The 16,468-nt window shown below is 41.0% G+C and overlaps 1 protein-coding gene across 1 annotated transcript; it reads right to left on the bottom strand.

Annotated features, from left to right (window-relative positions):
- Window positions 1-436: 436 nt before the first annotated feature.
- Window positions 437-2,630, bottom strand: LOC144694152 (C-C motif chemokine 20-like). The gene is made up of 4 exons (XM_078564495.1): window positions 2,501-2,630; window positions 2,249-2,366; window positions 2,021-2,101; window positions 437-1,511 (listed from the first exon to the last, which is right to left on the bottom strand). The coding sequence occupies exons 1-4, from the start codon at window positions 2,592-2,594 to the stop codon at window positions 1,490-1,492; spliced, it is 315 nt and encodes a 104-aa protein (XP_078420621.1). The 5' UTR covers window positions 2,595-2,630; the 3' UTR covers window positions 437-1,489.
- Window positions 2,631-16,468: the final 13,838 nt, after the last annotated feature.

Raw genomic sequence — 16,468 nt, 5'->3', positions numbered from 1 at the left:
GCCACCGAGTCCATCGGGCCCGCCTGCCCATCAAGGGCAAAATTCTGGCCTATGTGTGGGTAATCCGGAGAGGGTGGGGCCTTCTAGTCATGGACATGGTTCAAGCATGTCGCTTCCAAAAGAGTCCTCTGTAATGAAGTTATCTGTTTCAAGTCCGATACATCAAGTCATTACAATGGGGCAGTTGTTTTGTTGATGGATCCTATACTGACACCATTGTCCTACCAGAAAGTCCATTCCAAATAATATATGTATACATATGCAAGTGTTATGACACAGCAGTTGGTAAAGGTTGAGTTGTTTAAACCTCAGAGGGGAACTTGAGCAACTGTCATAACTTATATTTTCAATTGGTATGTTTGAGATGCAGCTCTGAATAAGACCACCGAGCCTCAAGACGTTTTTTATATAAAACTAAATTAAACATTTATTAATTTAACAACAAATTAAACACATACACATGTCTACAAATTACTACCATAATAACTTTTAAACAAATCCCGAAACTAATCACCCCCAGTAAATCTTCACCAAGGCAACAGTAGACTTTAGACAGACACCAGGCAAAGCACATTTGTCCTTACAAATTCAAAATGAGGTACCTTGTAATTTGCTTCCTTTGTAGACACAGTTGTAGGCTTACAGACTGGTTAGATCTTAAATGCCTCTGCCTTACACATACAAACTCTTTTCTGTTTATACCTAGCTTTTCCTTTGAATGTAAATTTTCCATTGTATCACCAGGCTTTTGACGTTACATCTCCTAACAATAATACCCTTTCATTTTACCAATTTTATTGGTAAGCTGAAAAAATATAAAGACATTGCTTGGCATCTTTTAGCTATGTGCAAGATCTTACTCTGACTCTTGAATGCTTTATTTAACAAATACGAATTTACACTTTACCTTCTATCCTCCTTACGTTTATCTAATTAACATCTCAAAACTACTATGCATCAAAGCACCCAAGCTAGCTGGCTTTAATCCAGTTAAGACACACATAGTGAAACACATAGGCACAGACCCCACTACAATTCCACTTTAAAAATAATTTCCAATAACATTATAGACATTAGTATCTCTTCATGACAGCAAGGCCCGATCTTTAGCCATTTGGTGCAATGATTATGACTGTTCAACCTCAATTAAGAAACAGCTTTAGCCTATACATGAATAGATAAATATTGAGATGAGATCAAAAATATTGTTTTGGAAGCATTGTTTATTGACCTGTGTAATACATTTGGTTTTGCATATTCATAATTTACAAAAACATTCAAAATGAGTTACAATTCACCTGTCAACATATGTAGAAATATAAATTTAATTTTGAAGAACTTAATAGCTTAACAGCTGAATGCTTTTTGAGATATTGATAAGATGTGCGTAGGTTATAACATTTAAGTGAGCAACAATTTTTTTAAAAATTCCATCATTGTAAAGACGTGACATTGCCTGATGCCCATGGGATTAAGGTAGCTGATCCTTTCACTGCTTTCTCATTTCTTTCCTAGAAAAGAAACATAAAAGGGGAATGAGATACAATACCTTTTAAAACCAAAGTGCAGGAGATTTCAACATTCAGGTTCATTAAATTGATTAATTCAACCTTTTCCTTTGGTTGTCACGGCTTGTTCTTAGTGAACATGCTTTAAAATAATGGTTGTCCAAAGGTAAAATGTATTGATCCAGTGTCTTACAGAACTGATATATGGTAAGATATTCTCTGTGCTTTTTAAGAACAGTAATAGTCCAGAGGAGAGGAAGCTCTGTAGAGTGTCCTGCTAGCATTTCTACATTAATTCAGGTTTCATTTGTGCTTTTGATTTGGTAAATAAATTTGACAAAAATGGATAACTGGTAAGGTTTTAAATTCTAGTATATTCAAACTTGCAAGGTCATTCTTAGTTTAACAAAAAAGTGAGCACATTACAGCTTATTATCAATAAAAAAGACACATCCTGCACTGAATAGTTTAGTAAAAATTTGTACATTGTCTAAAATAATCTATTCCCTTACTTCAGAAAAACATTGATAGCGTTCTTCACCCAGCCATCTTCTGGATTTCCACAAATTCTTCGGCCTCTCCTTGTGTAAAATCTGTAAATAAATATTTTTGAAAGAACTATGATTAAATTGTTTGATTACTGAACATATTGTGTATTGTTAAATATATTTACAGAGAGTAAAGAATACTTTAAAGCATCTTTCTCTCTTTAAAGAAATCAAAGAACAATTTGCACTTACATGACTGCATTGATATCGCAGAGTTCATTTGCAAACTGCCTCACATAACCTACAATTAGTTTCGGGGGTAAAGGTTTCTTTGAGTATAAAAGGCAGCAATCTACCGGAGACTGGGCATCTGCATTAAACAAAAGGACAACAGTAACAAAGATTGGTTAGAAAGGAAATGATTTATTGCAAGGAAATGATATGTTGCAAAACAGATGTTGCAAGTTCAGGTGAAAGATTAAAAAAAGAGTAGCACATAGTCACCTGCAAATGTGGATGTGCCCAACATATTGAGCATGAACAGTCCCATTAACAAAGCCATGGTCAGCTTCCCAAAGATATAGACCAGCTGAGTCATTTGAGCGATTTATCACAACAAGTGTCAGCACTCAGGGGATTGTAAAGTTGATCTGAATTGACGAGGTTACAATCTGCTTTTATACCTTTTTCTCTCAGCATTTTGGGGAAATTTATGAAAAGGAATTTTCTTAAAGAGAACGGGAGTGACGTAAACCTCTAACCAGAAAGGATTTCCGATTCATTTTGCATCCTCCCACAAAACAGTCGTGATCACCTGTTATTAGCCCTACCCACCATCAAAAAAAATGTTTTCAGGCCATGAACACTCAAAGCTCTTAACTTGAATTTACATTTGAAAAGCTTTGTATCCAAGTAGGTCACAGGGAGAACAAAACCCCCTAACCTCAATATCAAGATGAATCAGTATATAGGTCTCAAGCTGACATTACTAGAAAGACCACAATCATTTTTACCTGTGAAAACTTTCCTTTGTCTTCATGCGTCTCAGTGTCGGTTGAAGAATAAAGATTTTTCTTTGTCCATATATGCTTGAAATAATTGTGATAATCTTTATGTAAGAATATTACATGAATGAATACTCAGAAATTTAACAGATGATTCTTCCTACGGAACATCGTAAACAATTTATAATACAGTGTAAATAGCTATTAACCTTAGAAAGGGTAATTGCAGTTTCACATCACAACTGAGAAATGTTGGCCGGGATTTTCTGACACTGCCATCAGTGGGCATCGGCGAGGGTGGAACGGGAAAATTTGAAGAGGCGTTGATTTTTAACAGCCCTCCAAACTTTCCCGTCCCTCCCGCAATGATGCCCGCCAGTGTCAGGGCTGGAACATTCTGCCCAAGGTACCCGTAATTTACCAGGAAACTAAGAGCGGGAAGGTCAATCAAGTTAGTGTGCCAATTGAATCTCTCAATCAGCATAGATGGATTACATTACAAATCTTACCTCATTATAACAATAGGGACATGGATAAAATAAATGACTTCTTTTGAGAATTTCAGAAATAAGCTTGATGCTGGTGTATGCATTAAATGCCAAGTAGACCTTGTGTTTTCTTCCAGGCAAATGAGTCCTGTTAAGGAGCAGTGATATTATCATTTGTACGTGAAGGATTTGATTAAATCAATGAACGAAAATGGAGAAGTTTCAACTACAAACAACCATTGTTTTATGAGGATGTTTACATGAAATTTTTTGAGTATAGAAACGAAAGTTGGATCTGAAAAATGTTTGCTAACGAATATCTCTTGTTGGCTTCATGAAGTAGCCATGTCAGGTACACTGTTCAAATTACTTTTGATGCCAGTAAAATTCAATATAGATAAATTAGTTTGACTGAATCTTCATCAGTCCTCACTGGAGCTTGGAAGTCCTCAATTGGTTTTGGATAGTTGAACCTCAAAGAGAAACTGAATAATTAAACAAGCATTATCAAATCGAAAATGTATAAAATTGATTTTTCTTTCTGTTATATTCATAAATATAGTAAATGATTTTGGTTACTTTTAATTCTGTTACATATTATTAAGCATTCTATTTATAAGAAAATTAATCAGATGTGTTTTTTGTAGGTAATGTAGGAATCCTGTTTCACCATTTAATTAGGTCTTGGCTGAGGTGTATTTTAATTAATTCCAACTATCAAACTTGGTTCCATATTCCTTGGGCTGGATTTTATAGCTCCCCCGCCTGGTGAGTTTTTGGTAGAGGGGCGGGGGCATGTACAATATGAGGAGTGGCAAGCCCACTACATTCCTGCCCACCCCTGAGCTATCCCCCAGTAGTTGGGCGGGCGCTGGAATTGGAAGCCCGTTCACCACTTTTAAATAAATAATTAAGGGTCAACTGAGATTGTTACCCCAAGCCAATTGACCCAAATATCACGCCATAATGTGGTTCACCTGGGCAGGCGGGCAGGAGTGGGCAAGCTGTATTTTTAAGCAAACTGCTTAAAAGGCAGGAAGGAAGGGGAAGGTATATGCCACGTGTGCATCAGGGGTACCCACCCCCAAGATGACAATCCCACTTTGTCCCTCCCCACCTGGCCTCCAAAGCCCACCCCTTCGCCGCACTCACCTCCTCTTCCTAGGTTGCTAGATCCCTTCCCACCCTAAAAGCCCCGGACCTACCTCACTTGGGATGTCATCACTCTTCCTCATGGGATAGCTTGCACTCTCAGCAGTACCCAATACTGAGTCCTGGTGCTGCTGGGGCTCCCAGTGCTGGCAGCCAATCAGATTGGCCAAAAGCTCTCGAGTGCAGAGGCTTGCACCAAAGGGTGGAAGTCCCACTCTCTGCTTGTTTAGCCTGTTGACAGTGCATTTTGGCTGCTTGGTGGGCTTCCTTTAGGTGCATCAGCTGCTGCCTGACCCTTGCAATGGCTCATTGGGGGTGGGGCAGAATGTGCCCCACACCCTCCACACTGTGAAACCCTGCCCCTGACACCCTTTCTAATAAAAACCTATGAGTCTGAGTTTTGAAATTTGTAATTGACCATCCCAACCTCAACAGCTTTTTGGAAAAAACAGCCAAGGAAATGGCTCAGGATGAAGTATCAGCAGAGAATGAACAATTGGACCTGCCTTTGGGCAGAACGAACATGAATGAATAAAACTTTCCCTTATCTACTTCCTCAACTAATTCAACTAGGTTTGTTAGACTTGAATTACTGTGTACAAATCCATGCTGGGGTCTGTCTGATTAGTCCATATTTGCCCAAGTGTTCAGTTACGCTGCCTTTAATAACAGATTCTAGTAACTTTTTTACAACAGACTAATAGGCCTATAATTTCCTAGTTTGACTCTTGTGCCCATCTTAAATGCCCTTTAGAATAGCAAAGAATTCAATTTTGTCTAAAAATAGAAATAGTCAGTATTTAAACATTTGGAAGAGCTTCAAGATATCCGGAAAAGATGGTCAATTCTGGGCCTGCTTTTTAGATCTTCCATTTAGAAGTTTGAAGATCTCTCTTAATTAGACTGTAAATTCTGTCTGAATGGGGTTTATTACAATGAGGTTTCCTATTATTTATCTCTTCTATTAGCCATATATAACTTCTTGTTTTTCTTCAGCTTTTCCCTTTCTCCAAGTAGGCAGTTCACCACCACCAAGAGCAATTAGTGATGGGCAATAAAAATGTTGGCCTAACCAGTGATGCCCACATCCTGTGAAAGATTTTTTTAAATGTACCAATTCTAATAAAGAAAATGTCTGCTCCTCAGCTGCACAATGGGACATTAAAATACCATGTAATTTGGGATGAAGCATATTATTCCTATTTTTTGCTTCCCTTTGTTTGTCCAGTTTAGATAATTGAAGGTTGGATAGTTGCTGGCCTCAGGCTTGCTCCCTCCAAGGAATGAGAGACATAGATAAAGGTACTCTAGAGTCTCCCCATATTCTTCACATACAGCCCATTATCAGGATTGTTAGCTCAATAATAACATTCATGATCAGACCTGAAGGATCTACACCAGTGTAAATCCTAATATTGGATTCCATTTGCCTGTCCATGGTGGCCAAGTATTCTTGGATCCATGAGTGGATGCAGAAAACATGATGAGAGGCTATTTCAGCTCTGGAACCCTTACAATACATGCCAGAGGTGTGATATTTGATATTTCTAATAAAATAACATATCATTCATGTTAGCGATAATATATTTACTAGATCAACTCGATGAAGAATTTTCACAGCAGCAGCTCCAGTTTGGTACACGGCATAGTGAACAATTGTTCCCGCTTCCTTTGGGCCCATGTGCAGACACCAATCACGCAGACATCACCACATTTGCCACTTCCTACCTCCTTGATCAGCATAAATAAAATCTGTGGTCCAAACAAGAACACCAGATATGCTTCCAACCTCTCAGGCTGGTCTCCCTGCTTTGCAAAGTTTGTGAGCCTGCCTACAGCCATAGTTTTGTGGGATGCAAAGGTGGTCATTGGCACCATTGACCAACACACAAAGTTGTTGCTAAGGAAAGTTTTCTGTTAAGATTGCTGCTTCACTTGAGGCTGGATGTTTTTTCTTAGTAATTGCATTGATATGATTAATTGTCAACAGAATCCAACAGAGGTTGAAGGCATAGCTGTTTCATTGGATGCAATGTCTTGTAAGAATTCAACTCTTTTTGTCTTAAAGTATGACAATTAGACACTGGATGGGAAACACATTCACTTTGAGGTGCAAAATGTTATAATTGAAGCTATAACATTGTGTATCTGACTTTGGTCCTGAAATTAATTCACAGCAATGTTCCCTTTAAGTTACCATGGGTGCATGACCACACAAAAAACTAAAGGGGCTATGTATTTAAACAAATCACCCATGTACTGAATAAAAATTAGGGTATGTTAGCTCACACTATGACATAAAAGCAGGACACAATTTTGATCAATAGTAAAGTAGTATAAGAAGTGAAAATAACCTTTATACCAGAGTGATCATGTTGTTTTGTTCCAAATATCTTAGGTAGTAAGGCATTACTGTGGCTTTTTTGTTTATATTTGCTCCCTACCCACAATATGTGAAATTAGAACATTTGTAAAATGCATTTTTTTTAATTTAGAAAGTTGCTTAGACCTTTAAAGATATGTTTGTCCTTTGTCAATTGAACATCTCAGATCTTATTCAATGACCACCAGTACAGTGGCATGCACATGTTACTGGGCTAATAATCCAAAGGCATAAAAACCTGCAGATTTGAGTTCCAATATCATGGCGGCAGCTGGGGAATTTAAATTTAGTTAATTAAATAAATTTGCAATAAAAAGCTAGAATCTATAATGGTGACTATAAAGCAATTGGATTATCATAAAAACCCAACTGGTTCACAAATGTCCATTAGGAAAGGGAACCTGCTGTCCTTACCCAGCTCTGTTCCCTTCTGTCATGGGCCACTTTGTTCTGCAAGAGAAAGGGAAGAATATGAGTGATTGTGCTGCATTGTGTTTGGGTGATGTGTCCGTCAAAGCTGCAAAGCTAGAGGTGTATGGATGTGGCAGGAGCTGGCATTACTGCAATGTGCATGTGGATGATGTGGAATATTTGGATGTTAGGCATGAGTTCTGAATGCGGATGAGTGCTGATGGGTGAATGAGAAAGAGGTAGTGCATTGAGCAACATGAGAGGCTGGTGGAGCGGTGGATATGAGATGTCCTTTGAAGATGCATGCACTGACATTGACCATCCACAGAACCATCACCTCCAACCTCCTGTCCACCTCCTGTGCCACGTCAGTGAAACTAGTAGTCTTTTCTCTTCCTGGTACTCCATTTGTGCAGCCCTTACATTCAGTCAGTGTCAATGCAGGCAGCCAGCCGCAACTTTCTTCCACTGAATGCAGCTGCCCTTTAAGAAAGGCAGACTGCCTTTAAGAGAAGCAAGCTATCTGCACCATGTGATATCAGCCAACACTGCTCACTCCCCTGCTGAGTGCACATAGAGTTGCAGCATGGGCCCTACTCAAACCAACGATACCATCATGTGAATGACGAGGGCAGCCCAAGTTAGGGGCAATGGGCACGGGAAGGCCTTGAACCATGATCTCCACACCCAAAAATGGGCTGCAACTCATTCTTAACCTTTTAAATCTAAATGGCTTGTCAGATGGAAAAGAACTCATTGGTTGGAAAATTTAACCGCCTGAAAAAGAATGCAGGGATTATGATGTGTGATTAACCCATATCGGTTACTTCTGATGCAGGCAGCATGCAAACCTTGTGCTATCTGTTAATTTAAATGTTGTAGTGTGCAGCCAGTTGTGTGGCTGCATACCTCAAAAGGTGGTGCAAAATCGTGACAGGCTAAGACAGGTTAAAGCTTAACTTAAAGCACTACTTAGTCAGTTTACGCTTTTTCAAGGGAAGGTGCATTGTGGCTAGAGCAGGTGCTGGAAATTGTTCTACACAGGTTTACATAGGATGCATGGCACAGAAACAGGCCATTCAACCAAACCAGTCCGTACTGGCATTTATGCTCCTCTCAAGCCTCATCCCATTTTTCCTCATCTAAATCTATCATTGTAACCATCTATTCCCTTCTCACATATGTTTGTCTGGTGGTGGTATGTTACAGTTCATTCAGGAAGTTTGAGGCAACATGCATGTTGTAACCTGGAGCTATGGATGGTGACGCTAGAGGCTCCAGCTTTCTTTCCATCACATGGCTGACCAGGAATTTCTCCTGCCCTTACCGCCTGTCATTGGCGTGTGTTGGAAGGATTTGCAGGTTGATACTCAACCTGTTTGGCCATGTTATGAACGCACCTCCCTAGGTTATCAAGTCCTGGGTGGCAGTCGAACCCATAGCTTCTGGCTCAGAGGCAGGGACATGCTGCACCATAAGACCTGCTTGCTTAGCCTCCCTTTAAATGCATCTACACCATTTGCTTTAACCAATCTTCAATGCGTTCCACATTCTTGCCACTCTATGTGTAAAGAAGTTTCTTCTGAATTGCCTATTGGATTTCTTGGTGACTATCTTATATTGATGGACTCTAGTTATGCTCTTCCCCATAAGTGGAAACATTCTCTCTGTACCCACGCTATTAAAACCTTTCATAATTTTAAAGATCTCTATTAGGTCACCCCTCAGCTTTCTTTTTTTAAGAGAAAAGGAACCCAGCTCATTCATTCTTTCCTGATATATATGTTCACGCATTTCTGATATAATCTTTGTAAATCTTCTCTGCACCCTCTCCAGTGCCTCTATAACCTTTTTATAATATGGCAACCAGAACTGTAGACAATACTCTAGGTGTGGTCTAACCAAGGTTCGATACAGGTTTAACATAGCTTCCTTACTTTCCAATTCTGTCCCTTTAGAATTGCACCGTTGCTTTTTTAATGGGCTCTGGGTGACTTTAAGAGATTGGTGTATTTGTACTCCCAGATCTCTTTGTTCCTCCATCCACCTAGGTTGTGCCTTCCAATTAATAAGTGACCTCCCCACTCTTCCTACCAAAATGTACTACCTCACATTTATTTGTGTTGAACTTCACTTGCAAGTTATTTGCCCATTCTGCAATTTTACTAATGTCGTCCTATAACTTGCTGCATTCCTCCTCAGTATTGAGCCAATTTGGCATCATCAGAAATTTAGGAATTGTGCTTTTGATTCCAAAGTCCATTGTTAACATAACAGCGGCCTCAGCACTGATCCTTCTGTAACACCACCACTCACCTTCTGTCACCCTGAATGCCTATCTGTTACTCTCACTATCTGCTTTCTGTCTTGAAGTCAGTTAGCAATCCATTGTGCCATGTGCCTCCTGAGTCCACTTTCTCTGATTTTATTCATTGCACAATCCTTGAAGCACATCCTTTCCAACACGGAGGTGATGTCCATTTGTGAATCCAAACATGTTGCAGTGTGTGATGGCTGATATCTCAGTTCCATTGCAGCACAAGCCGAAGCCACCCTATGCATGGATGCTGCAGTGGATAGTGAGATTAAAGTCACGCATGATGAGATTGCTCACATACAAGTTGAGCTTGCTGCCATGGCAAGTTCAGTTGGTGCCATCATGGCTACCGACACCAGTGTTCAAAAGGATCTGCAGGGTATCACAGCAGTTTGTAATCTGTGCTGCAGCAGATTACTAGGATTGCTGAAGCACTGCCCTGGGGGAGTCAGTGGGTCCATAGAGCACAAACCTCCTGTCTCTTCTCAGGATGACAGCATTCGTCCATTTACCACTGGCATTTTGCTAGTGCCCTTGCTGCCGCCTGTCAGCCAGCCCAGACTGGTACTGGTTATGCTGATATTTGACTCCTGTCAAAATGATGCAATATGAAGTCCGGCCTCTTAGGGACAAAACAGTTTGAGAAAGCCTAACAAGGCCATCTGCAGTCCCTACCACTGAAAGTTAGCAGCATTTCACTAAACGTGCTGCAGCCACTGGGTCGGACTGTGTAGGAGCAGAAAGACCGAAAAAGGCAGTTGGAGAAAGACACTAAAGCAATATACAATGGTGATAATCGACAATGGTATGCGATGTGGTACAGTTTGATTGGAATGTTTATTTTGTAGTCGCTTTTATTTCGGAATTGTGGTAAAGAGGAAACTCTGATGGTCAGTAACAGAGGGAAGGTAGGTTTTGGGAACGCTGCTGAATAGGGAATTCGAATTTGCATTCAATGATATCGCAGTCGGATGAGCTGATCACAGACAGCCAGGTCAGAAAGAGGGTGTTTTGGTTGTCTCCTCCCTTCCCTCTCCTCTCTTTCTCCTCTTCCTCTTCTTCCTCTTTCTCTTCCTCCTCTTTCTCCTCCTCCTCGTTCTCCTGCTCCTCAGCTTCTTACTATATAGCAGCTAGCAAGGGCTGCCCCTCATGATGACGAGTTTGTGCAGCATGCAGCAGGTCACACAAATCTTGACACCCGCTCTGCCAAGTACTGCAGGGCTCTTCCTGACAGGTTCAAGCAGTGGAATCATAATTCCAGTGTGCCAATGGTCTACTCTTATCACATTTTGTGTGGCAGCATGGCTTTTGTTATACACATGCTGGTCACGTGTGTGTAGCTTTCATACCAGAATCATGAGGCATGTGGCCAAAGGATAGTCCTTGTCACCCAGCAGACACTCTCTGGTTTGCTGTGATGGTTTAATGGAGAGCCACAGAAGGAAGGCATCATGACTGCTGCCAGGAGACCAGGCATTGACTACACAGTTTGCTGTGTAGGTCACACACCAGCCGGATGTTGAGGGAGTGGAATTTTTTTCGGCTGTGGCCTGAAAGCATGGTGCAAGCAGGTTCAACTGAGGCATTCAAGGGGGCATTAGATGATTATTTGAATAGAAACAACGTGCAGGGGTACAGGGAAAAGGCAGGGCACTGGCACTAGGTCATAATGCTCATTTGGAGAGCTGGTGCCTCCTTCTGTGCCGTTAAAATTCTGTGATTCTGTGATCTCAGAGTTGACGAACTGCGCCTTCAAAGCGATGTTCATGCAGCTAATGGCAATCTGTACCATGGGAAGCATGCAATCCTTGCAACGCCTCGGGCTCACTCTGCCTGCCTCTCTCTGGCAAAAGACAATGAATATGTTTAGCTCTCTTTTTGAATAGAAAACTTTGTGACCTCCTTATGCAACAGAGGTTGGAAAACTGGGAGATGTTGCTATTATTGCCTGTTCCAGCCTGGAAAGAGCTGGATACATAAAAGTTCATGGCCAAGGGCACCTTCACAGTCATTGACAATCCTTACCCTACTCTGAGGCTGTAGTTGTGGTTGCAGCAAATGGCAGATTTCAGTGAGGGCGTCCTTACTGAAGTCAGATGTCCCACATATGGTTGCTTGCTAAGGTTTAGATAGGAGGCTTGCTCCCTGAACACCATGAGTGCATATGGCTTCCTGCTGTGAGTCCTTCTTCCCTCTGCCTCTTCCCTCTTCCAGCACAGTTTGTTCTCCCTGTCATGCTGTATTCCAAGGGCAATGCCTAGTGCACCCGTGCCAGGAGCATGTGGTTTGTGCAGAATTCTTGAAGTCAGGACAAAGTCCTTCAGCACGTGCCACAACCCTCCTTTTACACAGCAGCAACTTTAATCACCTCTAGCAACCACCAAGTACTTCTCTATTCACAGCAATATCCAGTAGAACTCAATCAGCAAGTAACTTGTAAATGTCCTCCCTGCTATGTGAGGTTGAGAGAGGTCATAAACTGGAGCATTGAGCTTCAAATGGCAGTACTTGTGTCAAATCAGCATTATACACTGATTGACATCACAATCTGCTTACTCTGCATATTTCTGTTGGATGGTCCCTGCATGTTCTATCATCCTCAGCAAACTGACAAGAGGGAAAACAGCATTCATAGCATCAAGAAACCTGGCTCTAAGGAGGCAAATTTCACTGGTGTTGACTCTTTCCAACACATTCTTTTGGAAGTCCCTATGTAAGGGGAAATAGCCAGAAGCGTATTTTGAAGAGAGATTGGATATGAATAAAAAAGCTTGAAATTTATATGGCACCATCCTTCACATCTCAGAAGTATCTCTAAGTGCTTTATGTACAGTAAATTACTTTGGAGTGTGGAGTGCAAGGCTTTTATGTTTTAGGTTATCAGGTTCGCTTTGTCCAGTGAACGTGAGCTGCGCCCTTGAAATTAACACACATTAATTGGTGCTTGAAACAATACAGGCAGAGAGACCAATTAACTGAACAAACACTGGTGGTTTATTGGAACTAAGAACAGAGCAGTAACAAAGTGTGTGCTTCTTCAATTCCCTCCAGCTCTAGACCTATGGTTACCCAAGTAGCCCACGCTGTATAGCAATTGGTCGATACAGTCACATGGTCAGTTAAATACATTCTCTTAAAGGTACATAGAACTCCACTTTACCAATCCGTCCCCCTTTACTTGAAGTAGAATTGACAAGCATCACAACATCCCAATAATTTACATGAATAACTATTTACAAGTCAATTCTCTCAGGAGGCTTCCTCAGATGTGTCAAGCCTCGTAGCTCAATGACCTCAGTTGGTTTTTCTGAGACCCCTCCTCAGGGGTCAATTGTCCACCAGGCTGTTCGGTGGAAGTGGGCAAGTCTGTATCTTCAACCCTCTCAGGTCCAACAGGCCCCACTGGTACTTCCAAATCATGTGACATTTCTTCCACGTGTGGAGCAGATTCAAATGCAAATGATGATGACATTCCTCTTTGTGGGACTGTCTCTCTTCTCCAGAGATGATCCACGTGTCATCTAATTATTCGGTCGTTTATCGATACATTATAGGAGAGAGGTCCTGTCACTGCACTCACTTCATCTAATAGCCAACTGGACCCCTCTCCAAAGTTCTTCACGAAAACTGTGTCTCCCACTGTGAAATTATGGCCATCATGTCAGGTCTTCTGGGTCTTGGCTTCTCTCCACCCTCCCCCCTAAATTCGGCCTGATAAGAGTTAGACGGGTGCAGAGACGTCTCTTCATTAGTAATTCAACGGGGGCAATAGCGGCGGTCATGTGTGGCATCATCCGGTATGCGAACAGGAACCATGACAACCTGGTGCTGATGGAATCCCCGTCCAACTTTTTCATCCCGGACTTAAAGGTTTGGACTGCCCGCTCAGCCAAACCATCAGAGGTGGGGTGGTGAGGCAAAATTTTGATATGAGTTATTCCGTTGAGGGTTGTAAACCTGTGGAACACCCCGCTGTTAAATGCAGTCCCATCACCTGACACAAGCAAATCCGGCAACCTGTGCACTGCAAAACTTTCTTAAGCAATGCGTATAACGGAGCCAGTACTGTTGATAGATTTGGGAGAAGTCGCCCATAGTAGTTTATCATGTCTAAGAAGGCCTTTAGCTCTGTAGTGTTCTTCGGTGTAGATGTCTTGCGAATAACCTTGACCTTTTCTTCCATCAACCTTATGGCCCAAGTAAACTACCTCCTTGGCTTGGAAAATACATTTCTCTCATTTCAAGTGTACCACCACTTGTGAGAAGCATTTCAGCGCCTCCTCCAAATTAGCTAAATGTTCTTTGTCAGTTTGTCCAGGGACTAAGACATCATCCATATATATAACGACATGGAGCAGCCCTGGAGGTAGGTTTTCCATGGTACACTGGAAAATAGCACACGCCTATGAGACCCCAAAGGGTAATCGAGTATATTGATACAATCCTCGATATGTATTGACGGTCACGAATTTCCTCGAGCCCTCTTCCTGCTGGCCGGCGTGGCTCACATCGAGATTTGAATATGTGCTTCCTCCTGCCAATTTCGAATATAATTCATCAATCTTCGGTATTGGGTGTCTATCAAGTTTGGACACTCTGTGTAAGTTAACTTATAGTCACCGCGTAAGCGAATACTTTGGTCTGGCTTCAGGACGGGAACTATGGGTGCTGCCCACTCAGAAAATTGCACCAGTTGTAAGATACCCAACTTTTCCAGCCTGTTTATCTCAGTCTCAACCTTGTCCCATAGAACATAAGGGACTGGTCTGGCTTTGATAAATCTGGGGGTTGCATTAGTGTCAACGTGGATTTTGGCTTGTAGCCCAAGAATCCTTCCTAGCTCGTAACTGAAAATGGAAGTGTACTTTTGTAACAATTCCTGCAAGTTTCTTGTTCTGATTTGAAAAATCTCGGCCCATTGTAATTTAATCTCTTTGATCCAGTTGCAACCAATTAAACTGGGGCCCACCCCAGCAACTACTATAAGGGGTAAATTCACAGATTGATCCCCATACTGAACCAGGACTTGACATATCCCTTTCACTCTTATTTCTTCACCTGTATATGTTTTTAATTTAATGCCCAAGTCTTCCAAACTTAAAGGATGGACTCCTTTATTGAAGTGCCTGAACGTATGTTCTCCTATGACAGACATTGATGCCCCAGTATTGACCTCCATTTTGATGGGTTGTTCATTGACTCTAATGACTACTGGATTGACTCAGTTCTACCCACTTTCAGGTTGTGTAGTGAATAGATGTCAGATTCTGCTTCCTCTGGTTCTTCAATGAGACAGATTTCATGATTTCTATGTTTGTTTTTAAAATGCTGTCTCAGTCTATCTTTACTGTGCCGCATTATGTGACCATTGCGATGGCAGAAAAAGCATTCAATATTTCTGAGCTGTCGATCACCTGCAGGCTGCCTGGATGCATTTTTCTCATTAATGTCGTGGGTTTTCACTGTAGTACTGTTGTTCTTCAATGGCCTGTACATATTGGGCGTTTCCTGCCTTTCTGCAAAGTCCGACATTTTCATGCCTTTTGTTACCGGCCCTTCCCTCCCTACAAGATGGACGTGAGCTGCACCCTTGATATTAACACATTGGTGCTTGAAACAAGAGAGAAAGCAGAGGGCAGAGAGAGAGACTGATTAACTGAACAAACACTTGTGGTTTGTTGGAACTAAGAAGAGAACACTAACCCAATATATGCTTCTTCAATACCCTCCAGCTTTAGATTTACAGGTACCCAAGCAGCCCGCGCTGTATAGCGATTGGTCGATACAGTCACATGGTCAGTTAAGTACATTCCCTTAAAGTTACATAGCATTCCACTCTACCAGAAAGGCAAATGTGGTTATTATTACCTGTACAGCAAGATTCAATAAAGCATTAAGATTAATAACCTGTTTTTATTGGCAGTGGCTGAGGGAGCAATGTTGACCAGGACACTGGGTGATCTTCTTGCTCTTCTTTATTTAGCGTCATCAGCTCCTTCTCTTCCATATGAGCAGCCAAATGGGACCACCACTTAAAAACTCACCCGTGACAATGCACTGCTTTTCAGTGATGCACTGGAGTGTCAACCTAGATGTGTGCAAATAGGGCTTGGTGATTTGACACATAAGCATAGCCTTTTACCTCAAAAATTGCAGTAATTATATAATTATCTAACAAGCTTTTAGCTTTAACTTCATTAATCATGATTCATTTTTCCCCCTAAAATAACCACATGGGTCACAAAATAACTGAGAAAAAAGGCTAGCTACTTGAAGCCGTGATTCCAAAGTAATGGCCCTGGCAATATTAGCGGAGCTTTTAAATAAATGGCTAAGCAAAAAAGGAACAGATTGCTTGTGAAGAATTTGAATATGAAATCATAGATGTTTTAATAATATTATCTTGTGTATTTAATTGAAAAGTGAAGAGATTCAACTTGTACCAGTAAAGAATGAGAGCAATGAAACCACTGTACTATACATGGTATATACGTAAATTAGCTACAAAAATGTATACTTTATTGATATGCAGTTTACTTATATATTCCATACATTTGAATTTCATAGGGATAAATGAGGAAAAGAATATAAAAATGAGAGTTAACTCTAATTACACTTTCACTACATTAAAATCACTTTATTACCATGGTCACACACAATACCTCAGATGTAAATATGTATTTGTTGATATTGATTACAGTTTTTTGAAGTTACAAT

The sequence above is a fragment of the Cetorhinus maximus genome, chromosome 19 (assembly GCF_964194155.1).
Source record: "Cetorhinus maximus chromosome 19, sCetMax3.hap1.1, whole genome shotgun sequence".
Taxonomy (NCBI): Eukaryota; Metazoa; Chordata; class Chondrichthyes; order Lamniformes; family Cetorhinidae; genus Cetorhinus; species Cetorhinus maximus.
The sequence above is the reverse complement of the archived record's forward strand: the minus strand, read 5'-3'. Positions and strand labels throughout refer to the sequence as shown.